This window comes from Notolepis coatsorum (genome assembly GCF_963971535.1).
Source record: "Notolepis coatsorum genome assembly, chromosome: 11".
NCBI classification, from domain to species: Eukaryota; Metazoa; Chordata; class Actinopteri; order Aulopiformes; family Paralepididae; genus Notolepis; species Notolepis coatsorum.
Genome location: NC_140175.1, coordinates 16,622,048 through 16,645,557, shown reverse-complemented (window position 1 = coordinate 16,645,557; position 23,510 = coordinate 16,622,048). Strand labels below are relative to the sequence as shown.

Sequence of the window (23,510 nt, the reverse complement as noted above, 5' to 3'; positions counted from 1 at the left end):
TTGTGATGAATGAATGAATGATCATTACATTTATATAGCGCTTTTCTAGACACTCAAAGCGCTCCCCACACAATGTAGGGTGGGGGAAATTGCCTCCTTCACCACCACTGGTAGCACCCAACCTTGGGCTACACAGGCTCGATGGCTGCCATATACACTGGCACCAGGCAGCACACATCACACTACACAATGGCTGAACGGCTCAGGAGACGGGGATTGATATCGGCCAATTAAGGGGAAGGGATTATTAGGATCAAATCACATTTATTTGTAAGATCCGACACACACGTTAATGGGCCGGACATGTCTTCTTTAAAGGAAAACTCCAACATTTTGGGAAATTAGCTTATTTGCCATCTACCCTGGAGTTAGACAAGAAGATGCATACCTTTTTTCTTCTCTGTGCATGCAGTAGGAGTAGGAAGACGCGCACCGTTAGCTTAGCGTCAGTCACTGGAAGTAGGTTCCTCCATTAGCCTAGTTCCCAACGTCTTCCTACTCCTACTGCATGCACAGAAGAAAAAGGTATGTATCTTCTTGTCTAACTCCAGGGTAGATGGCAAATAAGCTAATTCCCCAAAATGTTGGAGTGTTCCTCAAGAAGAAACATTACAATAAATGAAGAACAAAGGTAAAAACACCAGGAAATCCAAAATATTAATTAATTTAGGAGGCCTGATTGATTGACTGATTACCTGATTGGGAATTATTGTGATGGATAGTAGGGCTCTGTTCACACTGTTCGAGAGTCTTCTTGTGATGGATAGTATGGCTCAGTTCACACTGTTCGAGAGGGTTCTTGTGATGGATAGTATGGCTCTGTTCACACTGTTCGAGAGGGTTCTTGTGATGGATAGTATGGCTCTGTTCACACTGTTCGAGAGGTTTCTTGTGATGGATAGTAGGGGTCTGTTTGTGCTCGTGAAAACCTTGGGTTAAAAAGATTATTTGTTTTGCAATACACAGTGATGGCTATGAAAAAACACATTTTAATCACTTTTCTTGTATAACCCTAGACATGGGTGTAGATGTATGGGGGGGGTTGCAGGGGACATGTCCCCTCCAATATTGAGAAGAGCTAAATTTGTCCCCCTGAAAAAACGTAGCTAATATGAAATCTCCCCAAAAGAGGTACAAAGTAAGGGGGTCAAAACATTGTATATACTGTATCCTTCTTACCTGTAACTATATATTAACCAACAACTTCAGACACCTCCCTACAGGGCCGTACCATCTCAACCTTGCTGACGGTGCCTCTCATAAAAGTACACCAGAATGCAGGAAATTAAAGGAACACGCCAACATTTTGGGAAAGTAGCTTATCGTCTTCTCCAGAGAGAGAGAGATGTTAGCCTAGCTTAGCACAATGAATGGAAGTGGACAGTGCCGTTTAGCCTTCGGGAGAGGTGTTAGTTGGACAATGCCTAGGCCCTAGGCTAACCGGCACTGTCTGCTTCCATTCATTGTGCTAAGCTAGGCTAACGTGCAGACAGATAGCTTTCTACTGAACGCACAGAGAGGAAACTGGTATCTATCTTCTTGTCTCTCTCTGGAGAAGACTGTAAGCTAATTTCCCAAAATGTTGGCGTGTTCCTTTAAGTGTCTACAGCGGGAGACCCCCCCGGCTTAAAGTGCCCCCCCCAACGTTGAAACCAAACCTACGCCCCTTGACCCCTAGACATTGAAGTAAATGTCATATATTCTTTTGCAGTAAATGGTGCATTTACATACCACCTTTATCCTAGACATTGAAGTAAATGTATATATATATTTTTTTTTAAGATTTACATAACACTTATCCTAGACATTGAAGTAATTTGCATTGAGAAAACTTAATTTACAGACCAATGCCAATTCATTCAGCAATACATGAATAATTTCACACATTAAAATATTCACGTCTGGCTTGAGGAGACCCCCACAGTCTAAACCAGCACAGTACAGAGGACAGCCCCTCAGGCTAAATAGGGTATGTATTAAATATCACTCTATCTAGAGCACATATTAGGCCACTAGCGATGATGACAGAAGGACATGATTCACAGATCGAGGACACACGGTTTCATAGATGCAAAGCGCATTTCCTGTGAGCCACCAGTAGGGGCAGAGTGGCTTAGTTCCTTTGAAGATGCCCCTAAGATGTTTTGCACACGTAACATACATAAGTCAATGGAGGTAATTCACTTTGAAAGTTCAGACTTGCGGGCGGCTGAGTGGCAGTGGGCAAGGCGCTCGCCACTAACGCAGGAGATGCTGGTATCGAGCCCAGATCTCGGCGTTGCTACCGGCTTGGCCGGTCGTTCATACTAACACAATTGGCAATGTTAGGGGTGGGAAAGCCGGTGGGTGGGGATTGGACGTTGTGGACAGCGACTCCTACAGGTCGGTTGGTGCGCCTGTACAGCAGAATCAGGAAGTATCGGGGGCAGCGTGAGCCTCCCACGCGTTACTCCTCGCCACTGAGAGATCGCGCTGTGCAGGTGAAAAGATGCGACAGGCTGCCTCCTCGTGTACCGGAGGGGACACATGATGCAAGGCTTCTGTCCTCACTGCAGCCGACCAGTGGGAGGCATAGTCTAGCAACGTTCGAGACAGGGGAGGGGAGAATTGGCGAGGCGAAATTGGAATGGGAGAAAAATAGAAAATAAGGAGAAAAAGTGGATACAAAAAAAATAAAGTTCAGACTTGCCAATTCTAAGAGGAAGTAATTGGAGCTCAAATAAGACCACCAGCCACTTCCACATAACCCTGAGGGCAATGCACTCCCAAGCACTGAAATACAATTTAATCATGTCAAAAATATAATGGAGCAATAGGCTACTCTAGGGTACGTGTTGTCAGCATAGGGTTAATGAAAGTGATGGTGAGCAGAGAGGACTCGCGTCAGATGACTGGTCTGGTTGAGGACATGGAGAGCGTTCCACTTTAACCACTCGCAGGTGGGTTTTATTCATCAGGTGTGTGTGTGTGTGCTGCAAACAGACAATTTTTGAGAATATTTCAATAATGGATACTTAATAAATCAGCAAACAGAAAATCAATGAATCTGTATAAATACAAAATAGAAACAACATAGCCTTTCAATACCTCTTTTACCAATTCAAATATAATTTATCATTCAAAATGTATCCTTAATTCATCATAGTCTATCTGAAACATATCATGATTCTGTAACATCTACTATATTCCACATGTGTATAATTAAATACAGCGTCATCAGTCCTCAAAGAACAATAGAGTTTGCGGCTATTAGGCCGCAGCCTTGGGTGATGTCACCATCCCTTTGATAATTAAAGGGATAGTTCAACCCTAGCTCTATTTCTTATACATATCTGCGATGTTGTTGATCGGTAAATTCCTTTTTCAGCAACAATCCATGCTGTTCTTCATACTGGACGCCCGCAGCTCTGGCTAGTTGTTCACAAAACTACTGCCAAAGGTCAATGGGGTCAAGCTCCCGTCTGTACGAGCCGACTGAAGGTCACCGAAACCTACCACACGGTGCACACGGTAGATTTCAGCTACCTTCAGCCCAGTCTTACATTTACATTTAGCTGACGCTTTTATCCAAAGCGACTTGAGGTCTTGAGGGTGTGTAGTTAGAGACCATTGACCGGAGGTAGGCAGGAGCCGTTCCCTTTGCCGCACGATATGCCAGGTCGAGGGCCTTGAAGCGGATTTGTGCGGCAATGGGGAGCCAGTGCAGGTCTCTAAGAAGTCGGGTGACATGGGCTGACTTCGGTAGGTTTGAGATCGGCGGCTGCTTTCTGAATGAGTTGAAGAGGCTTGGCAAGCTGCAAGCAGTGCATTGCAGTAGTCGAGGCGGGAGATTGTCCTGACTGTGATGGTTTCATCTGTCCTGACTGTGATGGTTTCATCTGTCCTGACTGTGATGGTTTCATCTGTCCTGACTGTGATGGTTTCAGCTGTCCTGACTGTGATGGTTTCAGCTGTCCTGACTGTGATGGTTTCAGCTATCCTGACTGTGATGGTTTCAGCTGTCCTGACTGTGGTGGTTTCAGCTGTCCTGACTGTGATGGTTTCAGCTGCCATGACTGTGGTGGGAAGTCCATTCCACCATTGTTCGTTTCACCATAATGGATAATCGCTTTTGGTATGGTATACTGCTGCCATGTAACATTATTATTACATACTACAACAATGAGATGATTTGTGTAATTTACTCAAAACAAACTGCTGTTTAGATATTCCTCATAGGTTCGTAATGTGAAGCCTGTGGTAAAAGACAAAACAATAAAACAGCGGTCTGAGACTCGCAGGAGAGAGAGGCCGTTCGATTCAAAATCACGTTGAAACTAGAAAAACAAAGGCACTGTTTTCCACTATTTTGGGTGGCGTTCAAAAAAGACATTCAGGCACATTTACAAAGGCGGAAAAAGCTGTAGGCCCAACGATGAATAATAAAGAAAGGTTTTCTTCTCAACACAATTGAAAGTATTTAGTAGTGTGTGCCACTACTTTTGGTTCTGGGTCCAGATGTGTTCATCGTCTAACCAGATGCGTTTCATTAGGCAGCGCCTTGCAGCACGGTGATCACTCAAGTGAAGGGAGAGCGCGCGAGTTCTTCGCAGGGAATGAGATGAATTAGCGGAGGATGGATGGATGGATGGGGATGGCGAGCGGTACAAGGGAAAGCTGTCTTTTAACAAGCGCGCTAACAAGCCAAGTCTCGCGGGCATTATAATAAGCACCTCTGTAATTAAACTGATAACCACTCTTCCACGCAGCGACCTGCCAGAGGCCGGCGTCAAGACTCCAGCAGTTTTATGGTTTCGGCTGACACGTGCCGTGGATCTGTTTTCAGAACCAGGAAACACCCCGTTTATGACGACTTCCTGCTGGGACCCACTCTCTGTTTTGTTCCACAGTGTTTCCATTGATCCAAATGTCTGTGAATCCCTTAGAATGTAGGAGACACTTAGTGAATTAAAATGTTCCTTTTACCATGTGTGCTAGAAGATGAATGAATGATCATTGTATTTATATAGCGCTTTTTTAGACACTAGAAAGCGCTCCCCACGATGTAGGGTGGAAATTGCCTCCTTCACCACCACTGGTAGCACCCAACCTTGGGCTATGCAGGCTCAATGGCTGCCATACACTGGCACCAGGCACACATCACACTACACAATGGCTGAATGGCTCAGGAGACAGGGAATGATATCAGCCAATTATGGCCGGGAAGGATGATTAGGTGGACTTGATGTCAGAGACCTGATTGGGTATTTGGCCAGGAAGGTCGGGGAACCCCCTACTCTTTGCAATAGGCATCCTGGGTTATTTAACAACCAAATTCAGTCAGGACCTCGGTTTAACATTTCATCCGAAGGAAGATAAGAGATCAGATAAGATAAGATATTCCTTTATTGATCCACTTGGAGAAATTCGGGAGTCATAGTAGCATGGGGGAGGGGGGAGAGGAGGTACAGGTATGGGCAGGGTAATAGTAGAAAGACATAAATAGGCAATACAATTAGATCTGAATACAAAAACATGAGAAAAGTGTAAACAAAGTCTGTATGCCGGTTATATTATGCGGTATAATAAATATAGGCAATAAAGAATCACAATGAACAATAAACAATCCCAACATCTTCTACCAGAGAAATGTGTACGGATACATGGGGTGACAGTGGGCTCAGGAGTTAGAGCGACGACTCCTCCTTGAGCGAGGCACTTAACCCCTAACTGCTCCTGATGAGTTGCGTGGTTCACGCCTGGCATGGTGCCTTCGCCGTCAGCGTGAGAGTAAACGGGTGAATGTGAGGCTCAAGTAAAGCGCTTTGGATAAAAGCGATATATACTGTAAATGCATATACGTTTTGATTATCACACACACTCTACTAAGGAAAGGTCCTCCCACTGTTCAATGCTGCCAGACACTTCAATCTCAAATGTGTTGACTGGAGTCTAGGAGTGGAACATCCAAGCCCCTCCCAACATCCCCTCCCTTCTTCTGTGCATGCTGTGTATGTAATCTAAACTCCACAGGAGATGACAAGCCAATAAAGAAATTACAACCCAAGAGTTGTTTGTTTGTGTGTGCATGTGTGTGTGCATGTGTGTGTGTGCATGTGTGTGTGTGTGTGTGTGTGTTTCAAGTTTCAAGTTTCTTTATTAGTTGTCATACAGAAGTACAAAATACTTTTATACAAAATGCTTCTTTCTGTTACGCTCCAGAGACTGTGCTAGACAAAAATAGATAAGTATAAAATAAAATAAGTATAGCAAGTATAAAATAGAAGTCACGTACGTAGGCACAAGTGTTCAGTATGTACATATGTACAATGTTCAATGCAGAGTAGAAGTAACTGAGTTACCATACAATATACTAATATACAATATACTATATAGTGCAAAGCAGAAATGGGATGAGGTACAATTTAGGTACAATTTACAGTAAGGTGTAATGAGGTATGGGTTGTAGTGCAAATTCTTTACCAATAAATATAAAGTGTGTTTAGGTGTTCTAAAGTGTGTAAGGTCGCTTTAGGTCGTTCTGGGGGTGAAGTTGCAACATTGTTGCATTCTTCATTTGGTTCGCCTGCGTTCACATAGAGAAATCTGTCAGCGGACCGAGACCTTCTGAACAATGTCACGCGGTCGAAAAGGGCGCTTGTCTATTGGACAGTGGAAATGTGTGTGTGGTTGCGATCCCGTGTGTGCGCGCGTGTGTGTGTCTGTGTGTGTACTGCGGAGCCCTCCAGATCAGCGGAGCCGAGTTTTGACATGGCATTGATCCATTGTTCTATTGAAGCACATTACCACCATCCTCTCGCTAAACAACTTGTAGACCACGGTGTTTTTATGAGTGCCCACAAGTAGCTGTTTTAATAATATAATAAGCCGCGCGCCTCGGTAATAATAATAAGCCGCGTTTTTTCTTCCTTCTTCCCAAGATGCACAGACATATATAGATAGATAGATAGAGAGATTAGATGCAGTGTGCTTGTTTTGCAGTGAGTGCTGCAAGCAGTGGTAATAATAATCACTTCCTATATTTGGTTCGCGTTTGGTCCGCTGAAGCCGAACTGAGACCTACGTTTTCAGGCGGACTAGAGTTCGCCTGCTTGGTCCGGCGGACCGAGTTCGACGCGCATTCACACAGACCCGAAAAACCGGACTATCGAATTCTGGTCCGAAAGTCCGGACCAAACAGCCCCTGTGTGAAAGCGACCTAAGTGGGTGCTGCAGTGAGTTGTTTGTTTAAAGTGAGTGTGTGGATGTGTGTGCTGTGAGTGCATTTGATGGTTGTTACAGTACATAGTGTTATTGTTCGTTGAGCATCCTGATGGCCTGGGGATAGAAGCTTCTTCTGAGTCTTTCTGTGCTTGCCATGAGACTCCGGTATCGCTTGCCTGACCGCAGCAGTTCGTGTGCATGTGTGTGTCATTAAAGGTTCCATATTCAAATAGGACATTGAGGTCCCCTATACAGTACATGTCCCACAAAATAACACTCAGATTATGCATTCTAGCAGCCTCTATACCCCTCTGTTTCAGTCCTGTTCTCATTCTAGCAGCCTCTATACAACTCTGTTTCAGTCCTGTTCTCATTCTAGCAGCCTCTATACCTCTCTGTTTCAGTCCTGTTCTCATTCTAGCAGCCTCTATACAACTCTGTTTCAGTCCTGTTCTCATTCTAGCAGCCTCTATACCTCTCTGTTTCAGTCCTGTTCTCATTCTAGCAGCCTCTATACCTCTCTGTTTCAGTCCTGTTCTCATTCTAGCAGCCTCTATACCTCTCTGTTTCAGTCCTGTTCTCATTCTAGCAGCCTCTATACCTCTGTTTCAGTCCTGTTCTCATTCTAGCAGCCTCTATACCTCTCTGTTTCAGTCCTGTTCTCATTCTAGCAGCCTCTATACCTCTCTGTTTCAGTCCTGTTCTCATTCTAGCAGCCTCTATACCTCTGTTTCAGTCCTGTTCTCATTCTAGCAGCCTCTATACCTCTCTGTTTCAGTCCTGTTCTCATTCTAGCAGCCTCTATACCTCTGTTTCAGTCCTGTTCTCATTCTAGCAGCCTCTATACCTCTGTTTCAGTCCTGTTCTCATTCTAGCAGCCTCTATACCCCTCTGTTTCAGTCCTGTTCTCATTCTAGCAGCCTCTATACCTCTGTTTCAGTCCTGTTCTCATTTTAGCAGCCTCTATACAACTCTGTTTCAGCCCTGTTCTCACTCTAGCAGCCTCTATACCCCTCTGTTTCTGTCCTGTACTCAACGTGCTGTGTCTGTAACAAGCAAGCTGCTTTTATCGTACATCTAGCAATGAATGAATGAATGAATGAAAACTTTATTAACAGATTGCAGAATGGGTACAGTGCAGTACGGCTCAATACATACAATTGTTAAGGGGATGCAGACCAGAGAAAGACTTTCGTCTTGTTTCCACCAGGGTCCCCCATTTCCAATTCATCGTAACATATATGACATACATGACATACAGATAGACAGTACTGATACATCTATACATTTATGACATACCAGATTTGCAATTACAGTACTGTTTGTGATACAAAAAGAGTCCAGAAAGAAAAGAGTATATACATTAGGCGTAGAAACTGTACATTGGATTGGGTAGGTGGGGGTGGGACTGTACATTGGAGGTGGTTGGGGGGGGGGGGGGGGGATGCTGTACAAGCCTGTACCGTTAACCGAAATTCAGATCAAACTGTCAAACTAGACGTTGCAGATCAAATGTGACTCACTATCCAGCAATATCATATCAAACTTACCACAAAGAATGTAGTCAGAAACCTATTATAGGTTCAACTTCAGGTAGAAAAGAGAACGTTTACGAGCAAGCCGCTATTTTGCTTGTTTTTCACCAAAAGGCCATTTTAAAGGCACAGTTTCTGAATATAATCTGGGTGCAAAATCTGTCTCGTTGTCTTATTTCACAGTTTGATTGTTAGTAGGCCTGTCAGAGACCAATTTTTTACAATATGGGACCTTTAATCATTATTCACATAATTTACCATCTTCTTGACAACAAAGAAACAACAACAGCCACCATGTGACATTGTTCATTAGGCTGCTAATCTGATTATGAGCCACAACACAAGCATAATGAGAGAAGTGAGTCATTACATGATGATGTATTGTGCTCTGAGCACCGTTCCTCTTTCTCCCTCCTCTTGTTCCGTCAGTGTAACGCAGGCCAGGGTAGAATATTACAAAGGATTCAGCCGTTCAGCGTTGGATGATGGTCTCGGGCCTAAAGGAAAAGCACAACCTTCTGCAGAACAGCCGTGGGCTCATCTGTTTGCCTGTGACCTTTATTCTCAGCATCAGTCCTCCTCCTACTGGCTGTTTTTCCTTGTAGAGATGTCGCCATCTACTGGTCATTCACAGTCACAATTCAAACCCACCAAGTGGTTAAAACTTAGACGCACTAGCCCTACCTAATTACCCGCCGAAGTTTGAATCCTAAAAACAAGCTTCGGGAACAGCTCTACCTTGAGCGAGACACTTAACCCCTAACTGCTCCCGATGAGCAGGTTGGCACCTTGCATGGTTGCCTCCACCGTCGGTGTGTGAATGGGTCAAATCTGAGGAACAAATTGTAAAGCGTTTTGGATAAAAGCTGCTGTATAAATGCACCATTTGCCATTTGTCTATGCTCGAGTCCTGTGTGCAGTTGGCTAATAAAAAAAATATTGACCCACAAACCCTGACAGGGCCGGCCTGTCCTACAGGACATACAGGCGGTCGCCTAGGGCCCCCGAAAGGTGGGCCACCCCCCTTTGCTCAACGTCCGAGAGAAACACTGACTGGTGAAATGAGGCGTCTGCAAAGATGATGAATGTAGTTTCACCAGTCACAGTGTTTCTCTTGGACATTGAGCAACTATTATCGATAATTCAAATTTTTTACTAGGGGGGGGGGGGGGGGGGGGGGGGGGGGCATTTTCAGGATCTCGCCTAGGGCCCAACAAACCCACAGGCCGGCCCTGACTGGTACCCCAAGCAACCAGTCATACCGTTAACTCTTTCTCTGCCACGCTGGGAACGGGATATGGCTATGTGCTGCCACGCATTAAACCAATGGAGTCACTCACCCTTTTTGCAGGGCTATAACTATATTCTATTTGATAGCTATGGATGCAATACTATGGCCCATTTGACATCGAGTATCTATCGTTCTCAAGATGTGGAAAAGAAATAATTTTTCCATCCATACATTCCCGTTTTATACCGTGGTGAATATAAGTATGGTTTTAGAGCGGTTTAGGGTCATTCCTGGGAGGCTAGTAATTCTCCACTTGCACAACCTGAAAGTAGGCACTTCCGGCTGACTTCCGGTTGCGAATGGTACTTCCTGTCCCATCCAAATACATTGGTTTTAGCTACTTTTCTCCCCTTATTTAAACAACTTTGTCGTCACAGAGAGGCAATGAAACGTTTGTATTATTATAGTATAGAATGTATTTAATAAGCAAACGTTTGTCAGCAGGGTTTTTGGGCTGTATTTCATGTAAAAACGTTTACTGTTAGTTTCCTTGCTCAGCCAGCATTAGCCTTCATTAGCTAACAGAAGCTAGTGGTTAAACAGGCCGGATTAGCTTTGAGCTAACTATCTTTCCCGACCCATGTATTCATTCCATTCTAAACATAACGTTAGTTTACAAAACATGACCCGTCTATATAACGTTGAGGAACAAATTATAAGTGTGTGGGTGTGTGTTTTGGTGAACATTGGACTGCAAACAGAAAATGCATCACAGTTACAGACAGTATAGCTACTGTTAGCTGCCCTTCCGGATTAGCTTTGAGCTAACTATCTTTCCCGACCCATGTATTCATTCCATTCTAAACATAACGTTAGTTTACAAAACATGACCTGTCTATATAACGTTGAGGAACAAATTATAAGTGTGTGGGTGTGTGTTTTTGTGAACATTGGACTGCAAACAGAAAATGCATCACAGTTACAGACAGTAGCTACTGTTAGCTGCCCTTCCGGATTAGCTTTGAGCTAACTATCTTTCCCGACCCATGTATTCATTCCATTCTAAACATAACGTTAGTTTACAAAACATGACCCGTCTATATAACGTTGAGGAACAAATTATAAGTGTGTGGGTGTGTGTTTTGGTGAACATTGGACTGCAAACAGAAAATGCATCACAGTTACAGACAGTATAGCTACTGTTAGCTGCCCTTCCGGATTAGCTTTGAGCTAACTATCTTTCCCGACCCATGTATTCATTCCATTCTAAACATAACGTTAGTTTACAAAACATGACCTGTCTATATAACGTTGAGGAACAAATTATAAGTGTGTGGGTGTGTGTTTTTGTGAACATTGGACTGCAAACAGAAAATGCATCACAGTTACAGACAGTAGCTACTGTTAGCTGCCCTTCCGGATTAGCTTTGAGCTAACTATCTTTCCCGACCCATGTATTCATTCCATTCTAAACATAACGTTAGTTTACAAAACATGACCTGTCTATATAATGTTGAGGAACAAATTATAACGTTTGTGGGTGTGTGTTTTGGTGAACATTGGACTGCAAACAGAAAATGCATCACAGTTACAGACAGTAGCTACTGTTAGCTGCCCTTCCGGATTAGCTTTGAGCTAACTATCTTTCCCGACCCATGTATTCATTCCATTCTAAACATAACGTTAGTTTACAAAACATGACCTGTCTATATAACGTTGAGGAACAAATTATAAGTGTGTGGGTGTGTGTTTTGGTGAACATTGGACTGCAAACAGAAAATGCATCACAGTTACAGACAGTAGCTACTGTTAGCTGCCCTTCCGGATTAGCTTTGAGCTAACTATCTTTCCCGACCCATGTATTCATTCCATTCTAAACATAACGTTAGTTTACAAAACATGACCTGTCTATATAATGTTGAGGAACAAATTATAACGTGTGTGGGTGTGTGTTTTGGTGAACATTGGACTGCAAACAGAAAATGCATCACAGTTACAGACAGTAGCTACTGTTAGCTGCCCTTCCGGATTAGCTTTGAGCTAACTATCTTTCCCGACCCATGTATTCATTCCATTCTAAACATAACGTTAGTTTACAAAACATGACCTGTCTATATAACGTTGAGGAACAAATTATATAGACGGGTAATGTTTTGAACAACTAACGTTACGTTTAGAATGGAATGCATCGGCAAAGATCGTTAGCTCAAAGCTATTCCGGCCAGTTTATCAACTTCCTGTCATTTAGAAATATGATTTTATAGTGAAAATCATTACCAAAACGTCCGGAAAAACCTCACGGGAGCATTATAGACTGTCATACAAATGTACAAATGGTATAAGGTGGCAAGAAATGCACTATAAACAATACTTTGCGGCGTCGTTTCTTGCGCTAGCTTCTGTTAGCCAGCATTAGCCTTAATTAGCGTGAGCAAGTAAACTAACAGTGAACGTTTTTACATGAAATATAGCCCAAAAACCCTGCTGACAAACGTTTGCTTATTAAATACATTCTATACTATAATAATACAAACGTTTCATTGCCTCTCTGTGACGACAAAGTTGTTTAAATAAGGGGAGAAAAGTAGCTAAAACCAATGTATTTGGATGGGACAGGAAGTACCATTCGCAACCGGAAGTCAGCCGGAAGTGCCTACTTTCAGGTTGTGCAAGTGGAGAATAGCCTGCGACGTATATTATACTTAATCCATTGGCATTTGATCCCTATACACGCTACAATAAAAAATTCAAATGCATATGATCGGTATATAATGTTCCATCATGAATGCATGAAAGGGGGGGGGGGGGTCGTTTCTGATTAATTGATTGTCAATAACGGCATTCGTTAGTACAACAACGTACACTGATCAGGGCGATGGCTATGAAAACAAGGCACAATCAAGCTGAAATTGACGTTAAATTGCTCTTACCTGTGGCCGGTGGGATTCCAAAAAGAATATTCCAATTATTTGATTGCCATCTGGTAGATCGTATGTCCATTTGGCTCACGACATAACCCACCACAGCATAATGAATCGGGGGTCCCGAAAACTATTCAATGCAATCGGGTGAAGCCCTTGATCCAGGTTACTAGAAAAGTCAGCCCGGAAGAATTTCATCGACGCACAGCCCCATACACAGAGTCCCAAAGGAAGTGCAACATCGGCCGCATACCACCAGGTGGCGGTATTGGACTTTTGCGATCTCAGACTCATTCCCTATGGTAACACAGGCTGCCTGGATGGATAACGAATGGAAGTAGCGAATAAAAGAAATAACGATCAAATAACGAGTATACTCGTTGTTGGCGTCCAACGATTGGCGGCCAATAATGAGTATACTCGTCGTTGGCAGGGAATGAGTTAAGGGCTCTACATGCCGACAACAACACAACAGCAACACGACATCAACACAACATGGGCTCTGCGACATCTGCAATCTTCGCAGAGTGGGTTGCAGAGGGTGTCGCGTACCTAGCACAGAAATCTAACTAGCGACAGCAACACAACCCGTTTGTGTGGATGTTGCGCAGCATTGGATTGGTTGGTTAGCGAATGGAGGTGGGGCTGTCGTATAATATTGCGTAGCCGTTGCAGAAGTATAAATGCAGAGTGAATGAATGAATGACCTTTATTTATATAGCACCCTTCACAGCACGAATGCACAGGGTGCTTTACACTACAGCTTAATATAAAAAGTTAAAAACACAATAAAACTAAATCAGAAATAAATGACAACAACAAACAGCAGTTAAAAACAGTGAAACCAGATAGAAAAAGTAGAATAAAAGAATTTGGATAAAATCATGAGTCACTAATTAAAACAAAACTATAGAACAGTGAGGACAAGAAGAAGTGCCTATGTATGCCCAAAGGCCTGTCTGAACAAATGTGTTTTTAGTTGTTTTTTAAAAGAGTTTTCAGAGGGGGCAGTTCGCAGGTCCAGGGGGAGAGCGTTCCAGAGCCTTGGTGCTGTCACCTGGAAGGCTCGATCACCCCTTGTTTTCAGCCTGGACCTGGGGACCACCAGGAGGTGCTGATCGGCAGATCTGAGTGAGCGGGTGTTGGTGTAGGGATGGATGAGTTCAGTGATGTAGATAGGGGCCTGACCGTGAAGTGCTCTGAAAGTGAAAGTGAGGACTTTGAAGTGAATTCTATAGTGTACCGGGAGCCAGTGCAGGGATACCAGAATGGGAGTGATGTGACATGATTTTTTTGACCTTGTGAGTAGCCTGGCTGCAGCATTTTGGACCATTTGTAGTTTGTCTGTGGATGATTTGGTGAGACAGGTGAAAAGTGAGTTGCAGTAGTCAAGCCTAGAGGAAATAAAAGCATGCACGGACAGTTCTAGTTCAGAGTGAGATATGATGGTGCGTAGTTTTGCAATGTTTCTGAGGTGAAAGAAGCAGGTGCGTGTGAGTGTTTTGACATGTTTGTCTAGGTTCATGGCCTGGTCGAAGACAACACCCAGGTTTCTCAGGTGGGGACGTATGTTGTCTTTAAGGGACCCCAAGTGAGTGGCCACTCTAGCTGCAGTCTTTTCAGCTGCTACGATCAGCACCTCCGTTTTTTTGCATTTAACTGGAGGAAGTTACTCCCCATCCAGCTCTCAATGCCGAGCAGGCACTCCTGGAGAAGGCTGAGTTTCTCCAAGTTGTCGGGTTTAAAAGAGCAGAGTAGTTGTATGTCGTCTGCGTAGCAGTGGTATTTAATGCCGGTGAATTTATTGATGAGGAGGCCTAGGGGAAGCATGTAAATGGCAAAGAGGAGTGGTCCTAGCACCGATCCCTGTGGTACCCCACATGAGAGGGGGGTGGGGTCAGATTTAAAAGGACCAACAGCCACGAGAACATTCTCTCCCTTAGATAAGAGGCAAACCAGTTTAGAGCGCTCCCAGAGATGCCCACCCACTCCCTGAGCCTGTCCAAAAGGATGTTGTGGTTGACCGTATCAAACGCTGCGCTCAGGTCTAACAGGACCAGAACAGAGCATTCACCAGAGTCAGCAGACATCAGGAGATCATTGGATACTCTGAGAAGGGCAGATTCAGTGGAGTGGTTTGCGGAAGCCAGATTGGAATTTGTCACAGATGTTATTTTGCGACATGTGGGTGGTGAGCTGGTTGGCTACAACCTTTTCTAACACCTTTGATGCAAAAGGCAGCTTGGAGATGGGTCTGAAATTGTTATGGATGGTGGGGTCTAGGTTGGGCTTTTTAAGGAGTGGCTGTACGACTGCCTCCTTAAAATAGATTGGGACAGAACCAGAGGCTAGGGATGAGTTTATGATAGTGACTAGACTGGGGCCAACAGAGCAGAAAACTTCCTTAAACATGGATGTAGGAAGGATGTCTAGGGGGCTCGAGGAGGTCTTCATGGAGGTGACTAAGATGGTGAGATCATCCAGAGAGACAGGTGAGAAATCGCTCAGGGATGCTTGAGTGGTCGGATGGAGGGGAAGGGGGGATAGCGAAGGAGTGATGTTTGCCATTATGTTTGCAACCTTGGTGACAAAAAATGTAAGAAAGCGGTTACAGTCCTCATTTGACAGCACTGGTGTAGGGGGGGCTGACAAGTGTGTTAATGGTTTTAAATAATACTCTGGGATTGTGCTTGTTGGATGAGATTAAATTACTGAAATAGGTAGCCCTGGCGGAGTGCTTGGAACATTGTCGCGTTGTCCATGTTTTGTTGCTGTTGTGTTGTTGTTGTTGATCGAGCACGTAGAGCCCTTTACACTGTATATAATCCACGCACAAAAGAAACACATTGAGATACTGTCCAATTGTATTTATTCCACAGGTACAGACAATGATACAGCAAGCTGCGGGCCAGGGCTGGCTAGGAGACTAGACGCCAGCCTGGAAAAGACACAGGGAGCAGTGGGGAACCAACAGACATCAGTAACCCACTCCGTCTGAACAGCAACACACACCAGCTCAAATCAAAATCACCTAAAAAGGAAGGAGGGGGAAAAAAAGGAATTCCGATACTGGTGTAAAATATGTCGTCTCAAAGTACACACAGTGCATTTTCCAGTGGTAGTCAATAGAACCGTGAATTCGACGTTCTTTTTTTTTCCTTTTTTTTTGTGCGGCAGAACCGTGTAAAACATTAAAAAATAAACTGAAATGGAGACCAGCTACATGGATAAAACAGGATACCGTCGTGAGACTGAAGAAATCCGGAGAAATACTATTTCATTTGAGCGCTGCGGTTCGAAAAGGTTAACGTCATCATCTCAAATTATATACTGCATAATATCCGATACATATATAAATTATTGCCACCATATACAGTTTTACACCTTTATTGTATGTTACAGATCTATGGCACTATTATTATTATACGCAACCATACTTTTGTTGTCATATCCTGTCACTAATTGTATGTCGAATCCAGTTGGAAACCAAGTGGCCTACGGTTGGTTACACGACGGAATAATAGTCGACGTCCCGGTTAGGATGACGTGTGTAGATGACGGTTATATCAAAAACAATGTTGTATTGTATTGTAGCGTTAACACTGTACTGGCTGATATCAATCCCTGTCTCCTGAGCCGTTCAGCCACTGTGTAGTGTGATGTGTGCCTGGTGCCAGTGTATGGCAGCCATTGAGCCTGCGTAGCCCAAGGTTGGGTGCTACCAGTGGTGGTGAAGGAGGCAATTAGGGGAGCGCTTTGAGTGTCTAGAAAAGCGCTATATAAATGTAATGAATTATTATTATTATTATTATCATAATTTTATAGTTATACAAATAAAGTTATTATTATCATGTACAGGCTCCGTGGGATAATTAAAACAAAATGCTGGACTGCGCAGTGTAAAACTGTACAGAAGATACAACAGTGTAGGCCTATACGAGCGTATCACTTCTATCCGAGAGAGTGGCAATAATTGTAAATAATCAGAAATATAAGTAGCAGTAGTATTTAGTCGTGTGTATAGTATTTCACCCATAACTAGTAAGGAGGACGTCGTCATGGCTAACACAATTGATTCATAGTTGTAAAGCACAAGGGGTACAGCAGGCTAGTTCCAATCTGCCGGGATGACACGCCAACAGCTTGTGTTTGTAAAGATAGCAGCTTCGCCTGAAATGGGGTTTCACTTCATCACGCACTCGTTTTTGTCTATTCTTTTGACTGGAAAAACCCGCTTGCAGTATTTCTCAAAGTTTTTTGTAAAACAGTCCAGCTTGGATTTGTTTTTTTAAGTCCGCACTATAAAATGTTTTAGCGGTTGACGGTTGTAAAGGGACAGCAAACTTCAAACTTTCTCCTTTGATGCACCAAATCAACACCAGAGTTGGTTGACCTATGAATCGCTGTACTCACTTTTTCAAATGTATCTCCTTATTTAAAAAAAAAAACATACTTCTTTTTTAAATTATTATTATTTACTTTATTTTTATTTCTTTTATATATTTCTTATTACCATTACTATAATCTCTCTCTGAAACTGTTTTTGTTTGTCTGCCTGTCACTTTGTCTTGATGTCTTGCTGTCCTTTGTATTCTGTTTTGTGTTTCAAATAGAACATTTTCAAGTACATATAATTTGTAAATGTTGATTGCACTGGGGAAAAAAAACAATAAACAGATATATAAAAAAAAAAGTAAAGGGACAGCAGACTAGGTCAGCGGTGGCTTGAAATACGAGTTGGCTTCGCGAGGCAAAAATCATAGCTGAAATGGAGCCGGTGTCTTGTGTGTATTTGCACTGTGTGTCGTCCATAGCTTGTGCATGATGGATATAGCCCCTGCTGTGATATTTTGTCTCATAATGGTTTTGCCTTTTTTCGCTGTGATTGAAACAGTAATATTGCACTGGTAAAATAACAAAAAAACAAAAGAAAAAACGTTCACTGTGTTGGTCCTACATACAGCTTTTGAATACATGTCTGAGAAAGAAAAAACGCTACATATTTCAAATATGATTTCACCTGAAAATTCCATAATAACTTCATGATTCTTATGTAAATAAATAACTCTCAACCATATATAAGTCTAGCTCTATTGACGAACTTTGCGTGTATTACATTATATACAAAGCTCTATAATGAACCGCCGCGGATTCCGAGGGTTAAGTCAAAAACCCGTCCTAACTAATTACTGCAAGTTCTCATTGTGTTTTTTCTAAGGGATCAACAGAAAGATCAAAGAGTCTCGACAAAGACTGGTGGAGTGAAATCAGTAATGGCGCTTTATTCTGTGTTTTCAAGGAAAGCTCGACAAACCACTGGTCGCCAAATAAAATACATTATTATTATCACTGTTAACCTGTCAGCTCAAGTTGCTGATCCTATTGGTGACCAAAGGTGGCAGCACCGAGCGGTCATCGTCTGGAAGATTTAAAAGGAGACTTCGGAGAGAAAATAGTCATTTCTCATAAAAAATTATGTATACAAACCTTACTATCACTGTCTTTTTACTATTATGTACACTACTACTATGCTACTATACTTATACTAATCATGTCAATATGTCTATACTACTATGCACTCAAGAGTGTAACACTCGAGCTCAATACTATTTGACGAACAACCCTTCCTGCTGACTTGTTGTCACAATCTGTAAGTCCCTTTGGCTAAAAAGCGTCAGCTAAATTACTAAATGTAAAATACTGTATTTCAGCAGCAGCTTGTGTTAACTTTTCACCTCACTGGTCTTTGTCGAGACTCTTTGAGCTTTCTGTCGATCCCTTCGAAAAAACACGACGCAAACTTGCAATAAATAGTCGGGAAGAGTTTCGACGTAACCACTCAGAATCCACTGCGGTTCGTTATATAGAGCTTTGTATATATATATGTAACGCATGCAAAGCTCGTCAACAGAGCTAATATAAGTCCTACATATACATCTTACTTTACAGTATCTACACTGACATAATCCATGGCTCCCTAAACAGGCTGGACTTTTGTAGCAGTCCTGACAGGAGGACATTCAGCTCATCATCAACAGCCAATAGGACTGTAGCAGTCCTGACAGGAGGACATTCAGCTCATCAACAGCCAATAGGACTGTAGCAGTCCTGACAGGAGGACATTCAGCTCATCAACAGCCAATAGGACTGTAGCAGTCCTGACAGGAGGACATTCAGCTCATCAACAGCCAATAGGACTGTAGCAGTCCTGACAGGAGGACATTCAACTCAACTCATCAACAGCCGATTGGCCAAAGGGGGACAACAGTATGGCTGTATCCAGAACCTCCCCCGGGGTACATTAGCACAGTCACGACTACTACTGCGGGCAGGTTAACGCCATCTACAGTATAAAACCTATGATAAAAGTACTCCCATGAGTCCATAACAAAAATGTACTGCTTGCTAGCATAATCTGCATGGGTTTTTAGAATTACAGCAACATGCTTGACCTATATGCTTTCTGACACACAGGGTAAAAGAACATCGATATACTTCGTGAAAGCCACGTCCCTTACTTTAGATGCAGACAATATCAGGTTAAAAAGGTCTACAGTCGACGGATCGTTACGAGATCTTTAAAATACACCAATTAAAAAGCAGCTTTCCAATCAAGACAAGAAGGTCATGCGTTTTCGACGCGGGCGATGGATGTCGCGCCGCGAAGGAAAGGTTGGATACAGCCGAGGACGCTTCTCTCTTCAACCGAGAGCGCGTCTACTTTTTGGCACATTTACTTTACATTATGTTCATGTCCTGACGGATACAGAAGTGTGCATACTAGCGCACATTATACCCTGAAATAAATAAAAGGTATCATGCACTACGAAAGGTAATTGACATGTAGCCACATGAGAGGGGTAACTACAGTATCTCTCCACCGTGTGACGCTAGTGTGCAGGAACGATGAGGTTACACAGTTGAATTACTACAGTGTTTTTTAGAGAGAATGCTTTTGGCCTTTCGTGGTGGTTTTTTCGAAGAGATTGGTCATGGTAAAGTTAATGATTATATAGGAGGAGGGGAAACCTAGTTAGACTAAATTGTACCGATTCTCCCCCATGGAAGCTGGGTTTCAAAACAACAGCAGAGTATACAGTGAGGTGAGAGGTGCAGTGGCCGCCCTCTGGCCCACTCTGGCCCACGCTGGCACGGCTCCAGTACCTCCTCTCCGTCCTCCTCCGCCCCTTCGACCCCTGGGGGCGGGCGGGTACGGCAAAGAGGACGGAAAGCGACACACCGAGACGCCCGCTCAGATGTCCGCTCTCGCCCGTTTCCGTACAGTGAGAGGAGAGCGGGCCGTGGTTTGCTAGTGATTTCTCCACCCCGCCAGCTACCCCTGAGGAACGACAGCGGCACCTGAAAAAAAAAAAAAAACCCTCTCTTAACGTTCAAAGAACATCGCTTCCTTTTAATTTAAACCCTCTTCTCCTCGGTCCGTTTGGTGAAGATACTGAACGGTGAGTTCTTGGAAAAAGAAAGTTAGGTTGGAAAATCCTGCCTCGATCCGTCAAAGTGTCCAGGCTGAGGTGTGGTCAGTCCTTCTATAAGAAAACGCTTTCGGTACAGAGTGCGTGCACGCCCCCGTGCACGTGATTGTGTGTGTGTGTGTGTGTGTGTGTGCATGTGTGCGTGTCGCCTCGCTAGATGCCGCGAGGGAGGAATCTGAATAGAGAAGGGCAGGATGTGAGCTGTCTCCACCCAGGAGCAGCGGCGGCAGCAGTAGTAGCAGCAGCATGTGGAAAAAACAGAGGGCACCACCAACTGGCGGGTCAGAGGTATTGCAAGCAGATGGCCAGATAAAGGGATCGTTGCTGTGGACTGTACAACAGAGTGGCTTTGATGCTGCATGCCCTGTTCTCTGTCCTCTGTTTTCGCTCCGGCGCCAGTGTAATAAACGTCTCGTTTTGGATATTAAGGCCTTGGAATGGCCCGTAGGGTCCAGTGTCTGAGAAAAGGTGGGACTGAAAGAGTTGGAACTCGGGGACGTGTGGATGTCTCTGTGCTTGAGACAGAGCACCGTTGATGGACAGAGGAATTGTCTTGGAACAGTCAAGCATACCGTGACTCCCTTCTCACAGAGTATATCTCAGAAGTCTCTTTTATCTCCTTTTAATCTCTCTCTCTCTCTCTCTCTCCTTCCTTTGGGATAAATCGTGCTTCTCCTATAACGATGTGAAGGGTTTCAGTTATTATTGCCAAGCGTTGGTTGCAGGGTAGGACTGGTCTGTTTCTTTGTTTTGTTATCATTGTCGTTGTCGTTGTTGTTGTCGTCGTTTGACACGTACGTAGCTCAGCCAAGAGAGGAGCAGGAAGGGAGGTGAAAATGATTGGCTTGTTGTCATGGCTACCAATTGGCCCAACAACCGTGTTTGACAGTTTGACCACGAGTTTGGCTCCATAGTCTGTCCTGAGCTTGTGTGTGTGTGTGTGTGTGTGTGTGTGTGTGTGTGTGTGTGTGTGTGTGTGTGTGTGTGTGTGTGTGTGTGTGTGTGTGTGTGTGTGTGTGTGTGTGTGTGTGTGTGTGTGTGTGTGTGTGTGTACGTGTGTACGTGTGTACGTGTTTGTGTGTGTGTATGTACCGGTATGATGCACTGTATATATATATATATATATGTTCACCAAGGGGGTCCCATTATACTCAGGGTACAACAAGTACAGGTATGGGTACAGGCAGTACATTCAGCCACCTCTGGCAAAAACAGGTGGGCACTCCAGGCTCTAGGAGGGGGTTTGATTAAGGCTTTACAACAGTTCACTAGAATCCCTCCTTCTTCATTGTCATTCGGTTACGGACGGTCAATGATGTGTGTGTCCTATAAAAGTTGGACTATAAGTGAGATGCTACGGAGGAGGAAGCATCTCTCTCTCTCGTTCACTAGATCCTTTGTGGCCTTGAGTAACCCACTCCCTCTGGACCGGTCCCCTTACGTCACATCACTCCTCTAATCCTAATCCTATAGTCGTTCCGTAAACCTTCGCCTCAACGTCGCGCTTCCCTCTGTTCCTGACGCTGTTCTATATCCCCATCTGTCTTTCCTTATATAACCACCCCCAAACCCCCGCCCACCCACCCTCTCCCCACTTCGAGCGATTATTTTTGTTCATATGCTACTCCTCTCTCTCTCTCTCTCTCTCTCTCTCTCAGTCCACCCTTTCCTCTATCCTCTCTCTCTCTCTCTCTCTCTCTCTCTCTCTCTCTCTCTCTCTCTCTCTCTCTAAGGGTCGGTCCAGAGATCATGGTGGTTTAGGTTCAGGCCTAGAGTCCTTTCCCACCAGAGCCCCCCCCCCCCCCCCCCGTGCGGTGAGCTTTACTTGGGGCTCAGCAAGCCTCCGCTCCCCTCCTTGGTGCTCCCGCTGCGGCCCCAGCAGCCCGCGGCTATGCTCATGCTCCTCTGGGGGCCGCTGGCCGCCGGGACGCCCCCCCGCTCCAGGTCACACTGGCTCAGCGTGCGCTCCGTCCGTCCCGGCGGGTTGGGGGAGGAGGAGGAGGAGGAGGCGGTGCCCGCGCCGGCGGCGCCCCCCGTCGTCGAGATGGTGCGCAGGATGTGGTTGCGCTTGCGGAGGTAGTCGCCGCCGGCGGCCGCGCCCAGGCCGAAGCTGCCCTTGCGGAGGACCATGCGGGTGCTGGTGGACTTGGCGGGGCGGGACCTCTGATTGTACTCCAACTGGGCCAGGTGGGTGGCGTAGCCGTCCGGGATGAACTGGAGGGGAGGGAGAGAGAGAGAGGCGGTCGATATTGTCAATTCATCAAGCCGTTAAGATAAGATAAGATATTCCTTCATTGATCCCCTTGGGGAAATTCAGGCATCATAGCAGCACGGGGGAGGGGGGGGGGGTAGGTACAGGTAGTAAAAACAAGCAGTGTAAACAATATAATAAGTCAATATAATTCATTGACTAACTAACTGAAATATACAGTATTCACATAAGGTGCAGTATGCATATACGGTAGTGTTATTGTCCTTCTTTAGGTTCCTAGTAGTTGTAGTTGGATGTCTGGCAGCAGTCCCTGCCCACTGTTGTGGAGCCTGATGGCCGATGGTACGAGTTCAGTCAGTTTTCAGTCCGCTCGGTTAATTAATCAATGCACTTTCGTCGTCACACAGGAAGTTCCTCGCAATTAGGATTCGTTACGCTATCCTGGTGTGCTGGATCTGTGCTGGATCTGTCTACATGCCGGGTTGTGGTGTCATTAGGGGCCATGTGGTAGAGTATGTAGCGTCTATCTATCTACATGTTGGGTTGTGGTGGACATTAGGGCCCATGTGGTAGAGTATGTAGCATCTATCTATCTACACGGTGGGTTGTGGTGTCATTAGGGGCCATGTGGTAGAGTATGTAGCGTCTATCTATCTACATGTTGGGTTGTGGTGGACATTAGGGCCCATGTGGTAGAGTATGTAGCATCTATCTATCTACACGTTGGGTTGTGGTGTCATTAGGGGCCATGTGGTAGAGTATGTAGCATCTATCTATCTACATGTTGGGTTGTGGTGGACATTAGGGCCCATGTGGTAGAGTATGTAGCATCTATCTATCTACACGGTGGGTTGTGGTGTCATTAGGGGCCATGTGGTAGAGTATGTAGCGTCTATCTATCTACATGTTGGGTTGTGG

The 23,510-nt window shown here is 44.4% G+C and overlaps 1 protein-coding gene across 1 annotated transcript in view; it reads right to left on the bottom strand.

The window, feature by feature from the left end:
- Positions 1–22,201: 22,201 nt before the first annotated feature.
- pitpnm2 (phosphatidylinositol transfer protein, membrane-associated 2) overlaps positions 22,202–23,510 on the bottom strand; it is a gene marked incomplete at both ends in the record, with an annotated part of 78,923 nt that continues 77,614 nt past the window's right edge. The window contains one exon of the mRNA XM_084324802.1: positions 22,202–22,594. Coding sequence (XP_084180928.1) covers positions 22,202–22,594 — 393 coding nt within the window. The remainder of the gene's footprint in view (positions 22,595–23,510) is intronic.